The sequence below is a fragment of the Emys orbicularis genome, chromosome 1, assembly GCF_028017835.1.
Source record: "Emys orbicularis isolate rEmyOrb1 chromosome 1, rEmyOrb1.hap1, whole genome shotgun sequence".
Taxonomy (NCBI): Eukaryota; Metazoa; Chordata; order Testudines; family Emydidae; genus Emys; species Emys orbicularis.
The window spans coordinates 17,018,163-17,035,975 of record NC_088683.1 but is presented as its reverse complement, the minus strand read 5'-3'; the positions used below and the strand labels follow the sequence as shown (position 1 = coordinate 17,035,975).

The 17,813-nt window shown below is 40.9% G+C and overlaps 1 protein-coding gene across 1 annotated transcript in view; it reads left to right on the top strand.

Moving 5' to 3' along the window:
• The window catches only part of UPF2 (UPF2 regulator of nonsense mediated mRNA decay), a 110,981-nt gene extending 93,684 nt beyond the window's left edge, over positions 1 to 17,297 (top strand). Inside the window, exons 20-21 of the mRNA XM_065404731.1 lie at positions 11,026 to 11,167; positions 17,173 to 17,297. Coding sequence (XP_065260803.1) covers positions 11,026 to 11,167; positions 17,173 to 17,297 — 267 coding nt within the window. The remainder of the gene's footprint in view (positions 1 to 11,025; positions 11,168 to 17,172) is intronic.
• The last annotated feature ends 516 nt before the right edge of the window (positions 17,298 to 17,813 follow it).

Sequence of the window (17,813 nt, the reverse complement as noted above, 5' to 3'; positions counted from 1 at the left end):
CTTCCTGGCACACTTCCCAATCCAGGACATCTGTCTAGCCGTGACATGATCCTTGGTGCACATGTTCACGGCCCACTATGCCATCACTCAGCAGGCCAGAGGCGATGCTGGGTTCGGCAGAGCTGTGTTGCAATCTACATGTCTGTGAACTCCTACCCAACTCCAAGGGGTACTGCTTGGGAGTCACCTAACTTGAATGGACATGAGCAAGCACTTGAAGAAAAGATAGTTACCTTTTTCCGTAACTTGTTTTCTTCAAGATGTGTTGCTCATGTCCATTCCACAACCTGCCCTCCTTCCCCACTGTTGGAGTTTCCGGCAAGAAGGAACTGAGGGTGGGGGGAGCTGGTGGCGCCCTATATATTGCGGCATATGCGTGCCACTCCAGGGGGCGCCGGAGCTGGTCCCCTATGGATACTATTGAGGGAAAAAACTTCCGGCACCAGTGCATGTGGCAAGCACACGCACACCCTAAGCTGAATGGACATGAGCAACACATCTCGAAGAACACCAGTTACGGAAAAAGGTAACTGTCTTTTCTGAGTTGTCTTCCCATCAGCCGTTGTGCTGAACTATATCCAATAGCTGCTTTTGGTGTTGATCTATAATGCAGAAGAGCAAGGAACAGATCTTCCTGCTATAGGATTTTTCTTGGTTGTCTGTACAGCTCTCAGCCTATCCACTCTCTTGTGGGTAATGTGGGTTGCTAGTAATATGACCAAAAAACATATTTCATTTGGAATGACTTTAATTCTGTTGCTGTGAACTGTGGTCTGTTGTCTGTCACTAGTTGTTCTGGAATACCGAAGTGAGCAAAAGTGCACTTCAGTTTATTGATAACACTGTGACATGTTGTGTCTTTCAAGTACATTATTTCTATATACCTGGAACCGTAGTCCACAACAGATAATTATGCCCTCTGAATCTGCATAAATCTGCAGGTTGTCTATTCAAAAGGTCCCTCTGGTAGAGGTGTTTGTACCTTCTATGGGTCAGCATTTTCTTAAGTTGATTTGTACTGGATCTCCTTTCAAAAGTCCAATATCAAATCCTCCATCAAATTCCTCCATCTTTCTCAGTTGGCCCATCCTGACTGCCACACTGCAGCTGAGATGGTTGTTCGTCTTTTATCACATGTACTCGGCATGCATAGCTTTTGTCTTCGTAAGTTTTCTGTGGTAAACAGGCCCATTTAGTTCAGAACACTTTCAGGGCTAGTCAGAGCTCTGTTAGGTGACTTCAGCTCTGGGAGGGATTGATGGCAATTATAAGGCTTTGTCTACACCAGGGATCGGCAACCTTTGGCCCGCGGCCCACCAGGGTAAGCACCATGGCGGGCCGGGCCAGTTTGTTTACCTGCAGCGTCCGCAGGTTCGGCCGATCGCGGCTCCCACTGGCCGCGGTTCACCATCCCAGGCCAATGGGGGCTGCGGGAAGTGGCGCGGGGCGAGAGATGTGCTGGCCACCGCTTCCCGCAGCCCCCATTGGCCTGGGATGGTGAGCCGCGGCCAGTGGGAGCCGCGATCGGCCGAACCTGCGGACGCAGCAGGTAAACAAACCGGCTGCGTGCCAAAGATTGCCAATCCCTGGTCTACACTATGTACCTTTTAGCAGCACAGCTGTGCCACTACAGCCGTGCTGCTAAAAGGTGCACAGTATGTGTAGCTTTTGTTTGTCGGCAGGAGAGAGCTCTCCTGCTGACAAAAAAACGTCCACCTCCAACGAGCAGCAGCAACTTTGTCGGCAGGAGAGTGCCCCTGCCGACAAAGCACTGTTCACACCAGTGCTTTTTGTCGGTAAAACTTTTGTCGTTCAAGGGTGTGGTTTTTTTAACACCTCTGAACAACAAAAGCTTTGCCAACGAAGTTCCAGTGTAGACAAAGCCTCAGTCCCTTCTGAGATGACTGACTTTTAGTTCCTGTGTCAGTTTTAAAGACAGTCATGCCATGAATATTCAGTTTCATTCTCCAGTCAGGCTCTATGACCTCACAAGCGATAGATCCCAGAAACAATGGGTCTTAATTGTCTGTAATATGAGTCAACTCCCTGAATCCTTTGGTGTGGCAGAGAGCTGCAAAATCCATATTTCATGGATGTAATATTACAATATGAGCCTCTGGCTGGACATGCATCATCTCTTGGGATATGACTGTTTCCACACTTTGTGCATGTAGGCTGGAATTTGTTCCTCCTGATAGTTCTTACTCTCTTTGCTTCAAGAGTTTTATAATAATGACTTTTAACACTCAAGTGTCTATCAAGCTTCTAAGCTAGCTTCAGGTTTTTCAAGTTGCTCCTGCCCATCTGTTCAGTTTGACTGATTGTGACTGCTTTGTATCTGTATAGCTGTGGCTAGGGTTAAATCTCTCCAACTTTAGCTGCTGTGAAAGGTTTTTATCTGTTACCCCAATAACCAGACTGTCTCTGATACTGCATTCCCAAAATCGCAGTTTTCAGCCAGTGTATGCAGAACTCTTCTAAAACATTCACCTTTTTTTTTCCTGTTTTTTTTTTTTTTTTTAATTTTTTGATGAAAACATGCTCTTTCATAAACCATATTTCTCTGGGATAGAAAGTATCCATCAAACATATCCAGAACCCTTTCATAGTCATCTTTGTGACTGTCTTCAGGAAAGTCAAAGGATTTAAAAATATTCTCTGCTTTCTTCCCCATAGCATGAATTAGAGAAGATACAGGTATATCTCCAGTTTCTTTGTGGAGTTTGTTTGCAATTTGAAATCTTGTAAAATACTTCCAGTCTGTCTATTCTGAAGATTTGTCAAAGCTGAAATTCTCTGGGGCTTTGAAGAATGACATGAGATCCTTCAACCTTTGTTGTTGTTCTCCTTCTGATTCTTTTCTTAATTTATTCCGGACACCATGTATCAGAGATGGACTGGCTACACAGCTTGTTTATACGCACTCGATGTGTTTATCATAAGATCCTTTAATGCACTGCCAGATATGGCAGCGTTTAGCTTAAATAAGGTATTTTACACACAGCACCACCTATTGACTGAAAAATATGATACAGTTTAGTATTCATTACACATTCTACACAGACTGAGGTTTTCGTGGTTTGGGAAATATGGTCTTAGAGAAAAATACTTTAATTGAAACAATTGAGTCCCAGTTATTTAGGGGACAGAAAAGTGGTTCAGGCAAATACTGAGAAACATTTTAACTTGTATAGACTTGGAGACACATTGCAAATTACTGAATCTTATGATTTATTAAGTGAAGACACACAATAAAAGGAAAACGCATAATAAAATACACTATGTTCCTTAAAGTCCTGATCTGACTAATGTATAGGTGTTTTTGTAGAAATAAGGAGATATTTGTCGTATGAGACGTCACTTTTAGCATCTGTTAAAACTTTTCTGAGAGGTGAGAGAGGCAACAATTTTGTGTGTAGATTAACAAAATTGCATTTACCACTTCTTCCCCTTTGTTCCCCTTTACAGTAGTTTGGGACCTCTTTTCTTGAACAAGTTATGTTGCTTGGAATGGTAGTAATATATTTTTATAGTGCTATTAGAGGGGGGGAAACAGATACTTGTATATTAACATTACTTTTTTGTGTGTACATTCATGCAGGATCTTATCATGGTGTCTGTTTTATTTAAACAAACATTTAACTCCCAAATATATACATCATAGAATGTGTGCTATTGAGTATGAAAAGTGATAAATAAAATTCTATCTGTTAACTGGTAAAAGGTTTTATATACCAACTTCTGTGATCACAAGTCTAATTCCAAACTTGAGAATTCTGTTTTCATGTCAGTGGGTTGACTTGTGATTTACATTTTGAATTACTTTTAGTAAAGAATAAGAGTTATTTTTGTGTGCATGTACGTATCTGGGTTTCGTAGTAACAGTTTACTATTTTTTTTCCCTTTGGCATTCATAGAATCATAGAATATCAGGGTTGGAAGGGACCTCAGGAGGTCATCTAGTCCAACCCCCTGCTCAAACCAGGACCAATCCCCAACTAAATCATCCCAGCCAGGGCTTTCTCAAGCCAGGCCTTAAAAACCTCTAAGGAAGGAGATTCCACCACCTCCCTAGGTAACCCATTCAGGTGCTTCACCACCCTCCTAGTGAAAAAGTTTTTCCTAATATCCAACCTAAACCTCCCCCACTGCAACCTGAGACCATTACTCCTTGTTCTGTCATCTGCTACCACTGAGAACAGCCTAGCTCCATCCTCTTTGGAACCCCCTTTCGGGTAGTTGAAAACAGCTATCAAATCCCCCCCTCATTTCTTCTCTTCTGCAGACTAAATAATCCCAGTTCCCTCAGCCTCTCCTCATAAGTCATGTGCTCCAGTCCCCTAATCATTTTTGTTGCCCTCCGCTGGACTCTTTCCAATTTTTCCACATACTACTTGTAGTGTGGGACCCAAAACAGGACACAGTACTCCAGATGAGGCCTCACCAATGTCGAATAGAGGGGAATGATCACATCCCTCGATCTGCTGGCAATGCCCCTACTTATACAGCCCCAAATGCCGTTGACCTTCTTGGCAACAAGGGCACACTGTTGACTCATATCCAGCTTCTCATCCACTGTAACCCCTAGGTCCTTTTCTGCAGAACTGCTGCCTAGCCACTTGGTCCCTAGTCTGTATTAGTGCATGGGATTCTTCCGTCCTAAGTGCAGGACTCTGCACTTGTCCTTGTTGAACCTCATCAGATTTCTTTTGGCCCAATCCTCTAATTTGTCTAGGTCCCTCTGTATCCTGTCCCTACTCTCCAGTGTATCTACCACTCCTCCCAGTTTAGTGTCATCTTCAAACTTACGGAGGGTGCAATCCACGCCATCCTTCAGATCATTAATGAAGATATTGAAGAAAACTGGCCCCAAGACTGACCCTTGGGGCACTCCGCTTGATACCAGCTGCCAACTAGACATGGAGCCATTGATCACTACCTGTTGAGCCCGATGATTTAGCCAGCTTTCTCTCCAGCTTATAGTCCATTCATCCAGCCCATACTTCTTTAACTTGCTAGCAAGAATACTGTGGGAGACCATATCAAAAGTTTTGCTAAAGACAAGGAATAACACGTCCACTGCTTTCCCCTCATCCACGGAGACAGTTATCTTGTCATAGAAGGCAATTAGGTTAGTCAGGCATGACTTGCTCTTGGTGAATCCATGCTGACTGTTCCTGATCACTTTCCACTCTTTTAAGTGCTTCAGAATTGATTCCTTGAGGACCTGCTCCATTATTTTTCCAGGCACTGAGGTTTAACTGGGAATTTTGTAAAATATTAAGTTTTTTGGGAGCATCATAGTATGTGTGAGAGGAAAATGGTGCTGGCATTTTGTGGTTTGAAAAAGAAAGCTGATCTTGTTCTGAATCTTCCCTACCACCACCCTCAATATTTGCTTTTGGGAGTAGGCTCTTCCTGGCAAAACTCCTTTTGGTGGTTCTAGAAATGTAAAATGTGTTGCCTTATAGAATATTTTGGTCATTGAGTCAATGAAAGACTTCTTTGTCTCCAAATTTGTGTTCAGAAAAAACATACCCTAGTAGTCAGTTTTAAAAGAAAAATAAGAGGAGGAGAGGTGGAGTTGAAAAGAAAATAATTGTGTTCCTTCATACAGTACTAAGTGAATTTTAAACCTGTGTGAGTAGAATATACACTGATTTTTGAAGTGAGGGAAGTCTTTAATAGATATCAAAACTGCTATCAAAATATTACTGTATGTATTTTATGCCTTTTGACACAAGTAATGTATATTATATACATATTCTTTTAAAATAGGCTTTTTTAGTAGATTAATGCAGTTGGTCAGCCCTGACACAGACAAATGTGGCTGTCCAGTAAATTAGGTTCCCGCCTGCCAAACGTAACAATCAGCATTAGCCATTACAGAGTAAGTATAGAGTCCAATTCTAGCATAGAAACTGTTTACCCATTGTGTTTCCACCGAGGGAAACAATCTGGGGTTATGCAATTACATATGATTAATGAGGACAACAATTTGCTAAAAAAATTGTACGGTTTTTCCTTCAGTTTTATTTAAGATTATTTTAAGTAAATTGTAGTAGTAATGTCCCACCATCTCATCACCATGTGAGCCTAATCTCTGTCTTGCTGTAGATCTGGTTTGAACTCTGTTTATTTTATCTGAGCTGCAGAAGAGACTAGTCTTGGTAACTGGAATTTTATTTTTTCTATATAACAAAGCACTCTTTGACGATGATAGTACGTGTTGTTCCTCCTTCCAGTGGAGGGATTAATACTGGATTATTAAAATGCAGACCATCTCTAAATGCTGGGTCCAGATCCCAGTGTCCGGGAAAACTTAGCCATTAGTGTACCATAAGAGCAGAAGCGTAACAGTATGCAGCATGGCTGGGCTGGGAGGGTGCATGTTAGTCTTTTGGGGGAGATATGCGACCTAGAAGGAGGTGGCTGTCTGAAGGGCCTTGAAGTTTTGATGAATCAGGGCTCTGGTTGGTCAATGTGCCTGCCTACCTCTGAGTTTAACTTTTGTCTCATCAGTTGTTCATCACCACTTTACAGCCTTCCAGAACCCTTCTTGCTTCATTTCACCATCTAAATTTCATATTCCCTTCCCATTTATTCTGAGCATCCTGCCTCACAGAATCCTACTAGCCTGATTTAACTCAGAGAATGGGGCAAGAAGTAAAACCCAGATTTCCTGTGTATTAAGACTGTGCCTCCATTAGGCCCTTGCGTTAGTCAGTGATTTGTAGCCTTAGACACTGCCAATAAGTTGACTAGTTAACTATCTGGGTAGTACTCATTACTGATATCTGTGAATCTGTTTATTTCGTTTGAAGCTGACAAGGCTCAAGTCTATATTTATTTTTCCTCTGGGTGTCTATAAAGATTTCATCTTCTTTTCTGTTTTCCTTGGTTGCTTTTCTCTTATATCTGTTAACTTAAAAGGCTCTTAAAATTCGAACTTGTCATCCAGAATTCTTGGTAATCCCTACACTGTTTTCTTGTTTTATTCAAAAAACACTTTTTTTTGCCCCCCTCCCCCATCTAAATGAGCTTATAGTTGACAGTGTCACACACAGATGTTGCAGTTCTTTCCCAGGTCTCTGTAATAGCCAATCTTAACTGTTGCAACCAACAGTTGGTTGAGTTTTCCTCCATAAATTAACTGTTTTTCAAATGTAGCTGCCTGAGTATTCATTGGCAACAGAATGATTTCGCGCACACAACACTGACCTGCAGCCAGAACAGAGTTGCTGTGTGATAGGTACTATGAGATTTCACAGTAATTCTGTTTAGTGCATTAAATACATTGGATTTACTATAAGAATTTTGCTTTTACAGTGAATCTCCTTTTTGCATTGCAAGTTTTGTCAATGTAAGTGACAAGAAATCTTGCAGCTTGGCTGCCATTCATTTCCATTCCCATGAAAACACACCTCAGATTGGCAAAAGCAAGCAAAAGACTTTAAAATAATTCCTATTCAATTCCAATTGATTATCTTAACACATTTTTCTAACAGTCAATTATCCATTTTCCTTGGGGTGGACATGGGGATGCTTTTAGAAGGGCAAGTGACATTTTGCAAGGTGTGCTCACAGACTTTAGGATCAACAGGCTTTTCTGAAGGCTAGTGTTTCCACTTTGAATGAAAAAGTTTAAATATTATTTCTGTTTGGTTTTTAAAGTTTCCATAATATTTTTCCCTCTGGGCATAATGGCTGGGATTTTGAAAGAATCTTAGGGGAGTTATGACATCTGATTCCCTTAGGCTCCTTTGGAAATCACAGCCATTATACCTTGGGGGAGAGGAGCTTGGATACAAGGGACAAGGTTCATCTCTGGTTTACACCAGGTTCTGCAGGCATAAACCAGCATGCAAGGTCCCAAGTGGCAGAAAGTTCACTGGGGAAAAGATAGCAGCTGCATATGTTGATGTAATCTTCTCTCCAACAAGGGGGGCAGTACGGGGCCAGCAATGTTCATAAAATGGAAAGTGCAGACCATGAGGATACTTGCGCATTGATTTAGTGAGTCCCTCTGCTGGAAGGATTTTCTGTGTAATCTTGGTGGGATATACAAACTGTCCTTCCCCTGTGTAACAACCAAGGACTATTAGTGGTGGAAACTATTAGTGGTTTAATCCCTTTGAAGGGCAGAAAGTCTTGATGTCACTGGGAGGTGCAGCTTTCACCTTCCTGTGCCAACCACAGTGAATCTGAATCTAGCACGAGACCTATATGATTTTACCAGATACCCACACAGTGGAAACCTTTATTGCCAGTCAGATGCCACCTTTTCATAGTATTGATTTTATGTATTTTCACAGTACTGATATTCTGCTGAGAAATAAAACATTGAACAGTCCAGTTTGTACCAGGAGAATGTCCAAATGTGCCTTGGTTCCTATACAAATTGTGATTTATTAAATGTTTTCAATACATTTTTGCTCTTGCGATGTACATATGTACGTATATTGATTTAACAAATTGGATAATGGATTGAATACAATAGTGAATAACAAAACTTTACCTTTTGTCAGCTACCCAGAGAAAATGCAAAGATTTTATTTACAAGGATAAACTTACTGAGAGAGTTTACTTAATTACACTAAATATATCTGTTTCGCAGATGGAGAATTCTACTTGTATCTAATAGGCTTTAAAATTTAGCAGTCATGTAGATTCCAGTGTTGCATTTGTGTGTGTAAACACAGAATCATAGAATATCAGGGTTGGAAGGGACCTCAGGAGGTCATCTAGTCCACCTCCCTGCTCAAACCAGGACCAATCCCCAACTAAATCATCCCAGCCAGAGCTTTCTCAAGCTGGGCCTTAAAAACCTCTAAGGAAGGAGATTCCACCACCTCCCTAGGTAACCCATTCCAGTGCTTCACCACCCTCCTAGTGAAAAAGTTTTTCCTAATATCCAACCTAAACCTCCCCCACTGCAACTTGAGACCATTACTCCTTGTTCTGTCATCTGCTACCACTGAGAACAGCCTAGCTCCATCCTCTTTGGAACCCCCTTTTGGGTAGTTGAAAGCAGCTATCAAATCCCCCCTCATTCTTCTCTTCCTCAGACTAAATAATCCCAGTTCCCTCAGTGTCTCCTCATAAGTCATGTGCTCCAGTCCCCTAATCATTTTTGTTGCCCTCCGCTGGACTCTTTCCAATTTTTCCACATACTTCTTGTAGTGTGGGGCCCAAAACAGGACACAATACTTCAGATGAGGCCTCACCAATGCCGAATAGAGGGGAATGATCACATCCCTCAATCTGCTGGCAATGCTCCTACTTATACAGCCCAAAATGCTGTTGGCCTTCTTGGCAATAAGGGCACACTGTTGACTCATATCCAGCTTCTCATCCACTGTAACCCCTAGGTCCTTTTCTGCAGAACTGCTGCCTAGCCACTCGGTCCCTAGTCTGTAGCAGTGCATGGGATTCTTCCGTCCTAAGTGCAGGACTCTGCACTTGTCCTTGTTGAACCTCATCAGATTTCTTTTGGCCTAATCCTCTAATTTGTCTAGGTCCCTCTGTATCCTATCCCTACTATCCAGTGTATCTACCACTCCTCCCATTTTAGTGTCATCTTCAAACTTGCTGAGGGTGCAATCCACGCCATCCTCCAGATCATTAATGAAGATATTGAAGAAAAGCGGCCCCAGGACCAACCCTTGGGGCACTCTGCTTGATACCGGCTGCCAACTAGACATGGAGCCATTGATCACTACCTGTTGAGCCTGATGATCTAGCCAGCTTTCTATCCATCTTATAGTCCATTCATCCAATCCATACGTCTTTAACTTGCTGGCAAGAATACTGTGGGAGACCGTATCAAAAGCTTTGTTAAAGTCAAGGAATAACACGTCCACTGTTTTCCCCTCATCCACAGAGTAATTTATGTCATCATGGAAGGCAATTAGGTTAGTCAGGCATGACTTTCCTCTCCTCTATGTGCTTCAGAATTGATTCCTTGAGGACCTGCTCCATGATTTTTCCAGGGACTGAGGTGAGACTGACTGGCCTGTAGTTCCCCGGATCCTCCTCCTTCCCTTTTTTAAAGATGGACACTACATTAGCCTTTTTCCCGTCATCCGGGACCTCCCCCAATCGCCATGAGTTTTCAAAGATAATAGCCAATGGCTCTGCAAACACATCACCAACTCCTTTAGCACCCTGGGATGCAGTGCATCCCGCCCCATGGTCTTGTGCTCGTCCAGCTTTTCTAAATAGTCCTGAACCACTTCTTTCTCCACAGAGGGCTGGTCACCTCCTCCCCATACTGTGCTGCCCAGTGCAGTAGTCTGGGAGCTGACCTTGTTCGTGAACACGGAAGCAAAAAAAGCAGTGAGTACATTAGCTTTTTCCACATCCTCTCTCACTAGGTTGCCTCTCCCATTCAGTAAGGGGCCCACACTTTCCTTGACCACCTTCTTGTTGCTAACATACCTGTAGAAACCTTTCTTGTTACTCTTAACATTCCCTTGCTAGGTGCATCTCCAGTTGTGATTTGGCCTTCCTGATTTCTCTCCTGCGTGCCTGAGCAATATTTTTATACTCCTCCCTGGTCATTTGTCCAAGGTTCCACTTCTTGTAAGCTTCTTTTTTGTGTTTAAGATCAGCAAGGATTTCACTGTTAAGCCAAGGTGGTCGCCTGCCATATTTACTATTCTTTCTGCACATCGGGATGGTTTGTTCCTGCAACCTCAATAAGGATTCTTTAAAATACAGCCAGCTCTCCTGGACTCCTTTCCCCCTCGTGTTATTCTCGCAGGGGATCCTGCCCATCAGTTCCCTCAGGGAGTCAAAGTCTGCTTTTCTGAAGTCCAGGGTCCGTATTCTTCTGCTCTCCTTTCTAGATGAAAGTACGGAACATACTTTTCCCCCCAGAAACCTGTTCAATAATGTCTATTTTCAGGGTTGTTCAGAAATAATAAAATTCAACTTAAGACATTTCTTCTCATATAATCAGTCTCTTCTTCTTGTTCTTTGTAAAGTATGATATGTACTTGAAGAGATTATTTTTTCTTTCAGTTTAAGATCCTAAATGTGCCAATGTCTTCCCAACTTGCTGCCAACCACTGGAATCAACAACAAGCTGAGCAAGAGGAGAGAATGAGAATGAAAAAGCTCACTCTGGATATTAATGAACGGCAAGAACAAGAGGACTATCAGGGTATGAAATTATCTTTCAAAATAAAAGGGTTTTATTCCTAGAGAAATTAATCTATAAAAATTCAGTCCCAAGACATGTGTCCGTGCTGCAACCAACTCCACTCTGCTGTATGCCTCAGCATGCACAATGCTGGTTGTCAGAACCCCTAGGCATCCCAGTGGAATGTGAAACGAGTACATACAGGTTAGGTTAACATGGGGGGTGGGGGGAGAGGGTAATTATATTGCATTGAGTTTTGAGTTCTTTTTATACACCTTGAGATATAAAATTTACATTTAGGGAAATCATACCAAAAAAAGCAGTTTATCTGATGCTCTGTAGCCCAGCAACATGCTTCATTAGAGTTCCATGATGTCTGTACTGTCACCTGCAATGCAGTAGGAACAGGAACCAGTCAGGTGCAAAGAAAATGGATTGTGTGCAATTTGAGTGAAGGTGTGTTATTAGATATTACAGTATACATATCTAAATGACTGCCTTGGCCTGGCTAATAGCGGAGGTTGGTTCATACTGACATTGTTGAAGTTGCAGGAGAAATTATGAAATTTACATCATTTCAGCATTCTAAAGGAGGGTGTTTGAATATATTGACAGGATAAATATTTTATACTAATTATGTATCTTTTAAAAATCAATTCATATTTAATTCAAGTGTTTATTGAATAGACAAAATGAGGCCTACGAAGCAATAAGCAAATCAGATATAGCCCATATCCTAGTGAATTCAATGTGTTATGTCAGATTCCATTTTCCTTGGCATACTCTGATCATAACCAAGGCCAAACCTAATAAAGCGGATGATATTCTTAGTCCTTAAATCACTTCTTTCCATTTAATGCCTCCACAATTCTTCCTCTGTCATTAATAGAGGTGATTTCCATTTTAAAACTGAAACATAATATAATCTGTTAGTAATAAAGCAGTCACATTTCTGTATTTGATAAATAATAGTGAACTGTAGTTTTGTAAAATTGAAATTTTAAATTCAAAACAACCCTATTAATCCGATAAAAGCCATGGAATACAAAACATGTTTCAGAAGTCTGTGACATAAGAACCAAATTCAGTGAGCCTCTGTATCATATTTTTTCAGAAGCATAATAGCTGTGGAGCTCTGAAATTGTAAATAGAATACAGATTTTGTACAAACCATTTTAAACCTCCCAAACCGTTTAAAACTTCCTTTTGCCAGGTACCTCCTTGTTTCAAAGCCCAGGTTGAAAATGAAAAAAGGCTTTTCATATTTTGGCACCTTGAGTGCTGTGGTCACATTTTACACTACAACTCTTAACAAATTCTATATTGTGATGCTGTTTTTTTCCCATTATGTAGAGTTCCTAGTATTTTTTTAAGGTCAATACACACATGGTTTTGTCATGAGCAGTTTGTTGATTTGTATGGAGAATCTTTATAAATGTAATTCATTTTGGATAGGATTCTGTTGTGAGCTGTTAAGAATTGCACTTCTCATACAGTAAAACAATAAGGGACCTCAATTTTGAGGTGGATGAATGAAACTGGTTACTGGTGCCAGTTGTTAATAAAGAGTGATCATTTTTTTCATTTTCTCATGAATATTCCCATTTGGCATATTTAAGAAGGCAAGCAGCAATAATAGATTTACAATAGCAAGTGAATATGGCAAATGTCTCTGGTTCTTTTTTGTGTTGATTTTTCTACTACTGCTTTATACTAGGATTATGTTCATAACAAAGACAGATAAAAGGATGTCAGTTTTGTAGGCCCAAAATTTGACCTGTTTAATCTGTTTGCAAAGTCCATATTACTCAATCTTTTCTCTCATATTTTTATAAACTAATGCATTAGCTTACTATTCTTCATGAGTTAACCCTAGAATAACAATCTTGGGCGCGCGTGTGTGTGTGCGTGTGTGTGTGTGTGTGTAGTGGAAGGGAGTATAGCAGATTTCAATTTCAAGCTTCTAAAGGATTACTAGAATCAGTAAGGGGAGAGAAATTTTTAAATGTTACCCCCAAAATCTCAACGTTGTCTAAAGTCTATATGTACGTTTTTCTAATAGGAATAGGCTAGCTAATAACCCAAATCTGCTAAATAAATTAACAAATGAAGCCTGTTAAACTGCCTACTTTAATTAAAAAAAAAATCCATTTAGTTTTTAAAATGTCAAAGTAGTAATTTAGAATTGATGATTCTCTAATATAGATTAGAGTCTTTTTGTTTGTGTTCCTAGAATTCTCATCTGAAAAACAAGGTAGGGTAACACTCAAAATAGCTGGTGCCATGTGGTGAACCCATTAAAATTTGTCCTTATTCCCCACCTGCTCTCTCCCAGTACCCAGTCTGCCTTCATTATTTTTCCTTATCTCAGTGCTGGGTGTACTCCACAACACCTGCACCCTTTTAACACCTGGGCTGAGAGATGCATACACAATATTTCTAGTTGCTGGCTGCTTGCCTTTCGTTCCCTCTCCTCAATTCATATTATGCCACAATGTGTCCATCCTGATAGCCAGAACTGTGCTTTGTATCTGAGGGATATGGAACGTGGGGGAACAAGGTCATTGTGGAGACACTAAATCAGGGGTCCCCAACGCAGCGCCCGCCGGGGCATCCATGTGCGCCCGCCTACTGGCCGCCGGACAAGCAGCCGCTGAAATGCCGCCAAGAAGCGGCAATGTCAAGAAGCGCTACTGCCGAAATGCCACCGATTTTCGGCGGTATTTTGGCGGCGACAGCTCTTGATGACGCTGCTTCTCGGCGGCGACACCTCTTGACGTTGCCGCTTCTTGGCGGCATTTCGGCGGCTGCTTGTCCGGCGGCCACAGTCCTCGGCGGCTAGTCGTCCGGTGCCCACCCCACGGAAAAGGTTGGGAACCACTGCACTAAATGAATTCTTTGCATCTGTCTTCATTGCAAATGACATGAGGGAGATTCCCACACCTGAGCCATCCTTTTTAAGTCACAGATCTGAGGAACTGTCCCAGATTCAGGTGTCAATAGAGGAAGTTTTGGAACAAATTGATGAACAGTAATAAGTCACCCGGACCAGATGGTATTCACCCATGAGTTCTGAAGGAACTCAAATATGAAATTGCAGAACTAGTAGCTGTGGTCTGTAACCCATCGCTTAAATCAGCTTCTGTATCAGATGACTGGAGGATAACTAATGTAATGCTGACTTTTTTTTTTTAAAAGGATCCTGAGGTAATCCTGGCAATTAAAGGCCAGTAAACATAACTTCAGTACCAGGCAAATTGGTTGAAACTATAGCAAAGAACAGAATGATCAGACATACAGATGAACACAATATATTGGGGAAGAGTCTACATGGCTTTTGTAAATGGAAATCATACCTCACCAATCTATTAGAATTCTTAGAGAATGTCAGCAAGTGTGTGGACAAGGATGATCTAGGTAATACAGTGTACTTGTACTTTCAGAAAGCCTTTGACAAGGTCCCTCACCAAAGGCTCTTAAGGAAACTAGGCAATCACGGGATAAGAGGCAAGATCCTCGTGGATCAGTAACTAGTTAAAAGATAGGAAACAACGGGTAGGAATAAATGGTCAGTTTTCAGAATGGAGAGAGATAAATAGTGGGTTCTCACAAGGATCTGGACTGGGACCTGTTCTGTTCAACATATTCATAAATGATCTGGAAAAGGAGGTGAACAGTGAGGTGGTGAAATTTGAAGACAATACAAAATTACTCAAATAGTTAAGTCCAAAGCTGACTGAAAAGTTACAAAGAGATCTCGCTAACTTGGTGACTGGGAAACAAAATGTCAGATGAAATGCAGTGTTAATGGTGAAGTAATAAATACATAATTTTTTTTTTTTTTTAATTAATGAAGATGTCCTATCTCCTAGAACTAGAAGGGACCTTGAAAGGTCATCGAGTCCAGCCCCCTGCCTTCACTAGCAGGACCAAGTACTGTCCCTGATAGATTTTTGCCCCAGATCCCTAAATGACATTCTCAAGGATTGAACTCACAACTTTGGGTTTAGTAGGCCATGCTCAAACCACTGAGCTATCCCTCCCCCCCAATGCCTTTTGGAAAGTATAATCCCAACTATACATACAAAATGATGGGGTCCAAATTACTTGTTTTCATTCAAGATAGAGATAGTTGGATCGTTCTCTGAAAACATGTGCTCAGTGTGCAGCGGCAGTCTCAGAATGTTGTAAACCATTAGGAAAGGGATAGATGAGAAGACAGAAGATATCGTAATGCCACTGTATAAATCCATGGTACACCCACACCTTGAATACTACATATAGTTCTGGTCACTCCATCTCAAAAAAGTTATATTAGAATTGGAAAAAGTATAGAGAAGGGCAACACAAAATTATTAGGGTTATGGAACAGCTTCCACGCGAAGCAAGATTAAAAAGACGACGAACTGTTCAGCTTAGAAAAGAGATGATTAAGGGCCGATATGATAGAGGTCTATGAAATGAAAAGTGCAGAGAAAGTGAATAAGGAAGTGTCATTTACCCCTTCACATAATACAGGAACCGGGGGGGGGTCTCACAATGAAATTAATAGGCAGCGGGTTTAAAACAGACATAAGGAAGAACTTCTTCACACAATCCACAGTCAACTCGTGGAACTTTTTGCCTGGGGATGTTGTGAAGTCCAAAAGTATAACTGGGTTTTAAAAATAATTAGATGAGTTTATGGCCTCTAGGTACATCAATGGCTATTAGCCAAGATGATCAGGATACAACACCATGCTCTGGGTGTCCCAAACGTCTCACTTCCAGAAGCTGAGACTGGACAAGTGACATGGATCACTCAATAATTGCCCTATTCTGTTTATTCCCTCTGAAGCATCTGGCACTGGCTGCTGTTAGAAGACAGGATACTGGTCTAGATAGACCATTGGTTTGGCACAGTATGGCCATTCTTATGTTCTTATGGATACCATGGTTTAATAACCAGTAGCTACCAAATCCCTCCCAAAGTTGGATGTTTCACATATTAATTGTATCTTTGATAAAACATTTAAAATAATAATTTCATAGTAAATTGGCAAGGTGGAGCATCCATTGTATTCTCTGAACTTCCCTCTTTTGTAAACATGATGAAATCTCATTAATTGACTTCAGTTTTCATTACTATAACCAGTGCAAAACTCTACCAGTACACTACAAAGTAGTTTCTAGCAGATGCTGGACATGTCTTGAATGAGATTACCAGAGATTAGAGAACCAGACAGAGCAGACTTTCAAGAGTAATCTCATTAACAGCTTAGTCCACTTTTCCCCTTTGTTTATTCCATCTGTTCATGTTTGCTGAGCAATGCATATCCTTGCACAGGTGGACTGTCAGAAGTGCTTTCAGTTAAACATGTTCACGTACCACTAACTCATGGTCTATGAAGGTAGACTCACCATGGTATGCTAATAAAGACACAGGTTATCAAATTAAATAGCCATTTACTTTAGCTGCTCAGAAGTCTACTCTAGTCATGTTAATTATTTCTCTCTCCTTGTACAAAGAAAGTTTAGCTGAATTATTTTTTAAGTGTTTAAGTGGCAGCTGCCTTTTGCACTTGTTGTTACTTCTGGATAGTTTTTAGGAGTATCCCCTTATAGCACTGCAGTGGTCCAATATCAAGTGACATAGAAGTGAATGACCAAGGCAGGTTCCAGTATCAGAAAGAAAAGGTCAGAGCTTTCTTACCAAGTACGAATGATGAAAAGCACTGCTGGCAAGTGCTCTTATCTGAACATCCAGCAGCAGCTGGAAATCAGAGTACACATCACAGCATAGCTTGGAAATATCAAAACTGTCTATGCAATTTCAAAAGTGTTTTAAAAAGAATCTGGTATGGACGTGAGTTGGCTGCCCTGAGGAAAGTTTTGCCCACAAATATATGAAAGTATGAATCAAAGCATTTTTTAATAATTGGTTTATAAGCATTTCAGAAGTGCGTTACTATACTATTTAGTCTGTGTAAATTCCACTTAATAAAAAAGAGACAAAAACTGTTTAACCTTTTTATATGAAATTACAGAGATGTTACAGTCTCTGGCACAGCGTCCAGCTCCAGCAAATACTAATCGTGAACGGCGGCCTCGTTACCAGCATCCGAAGGGAGCACCTAATGCAGATCTAATCTTTAAAACTGGTGGGAGGTAAGACAACCTTTCTTTAAAGTTGTTAATTCTGTTTCTAAGTAAGTTCCAGCATAACAAAAAGTTAATGATCTATGCACTGAAATGAAGCTGTTTCCATTTAAAGTAATGTTATTCTACCAACTATTAAAATACTCGGCAGGTTAGTTTTATGTGTTGGTTGTCCAATGACCATAGTACATGCCAGGGAAGAGTTGGGAGAGTGCCAAGGCATCCTGATTTAATTGTTACATTGTAATCAAAGCTTGTACCATTGTCTTCAGAAGAAAAGGGCGTAGTTCTTTATTTTCACACAGAAAGTGGGCAGGAAGGAAGTTGAAAACTTCTTTAAGAATTCTAATGTAACTGTGGCTCTTTCAACTCTGTAAGCTTGAAACACTCAATTTTGTATGGTCATAAATGGAAGGAAAACAGAGGGACAGAGATTCCACTGTAAACTCATTTGATTTGCACCATGGTGGACACATACTGAAAAGCAATATTGGAATGAAAAGAGCTATTCCAGATTATCATTTCAGGG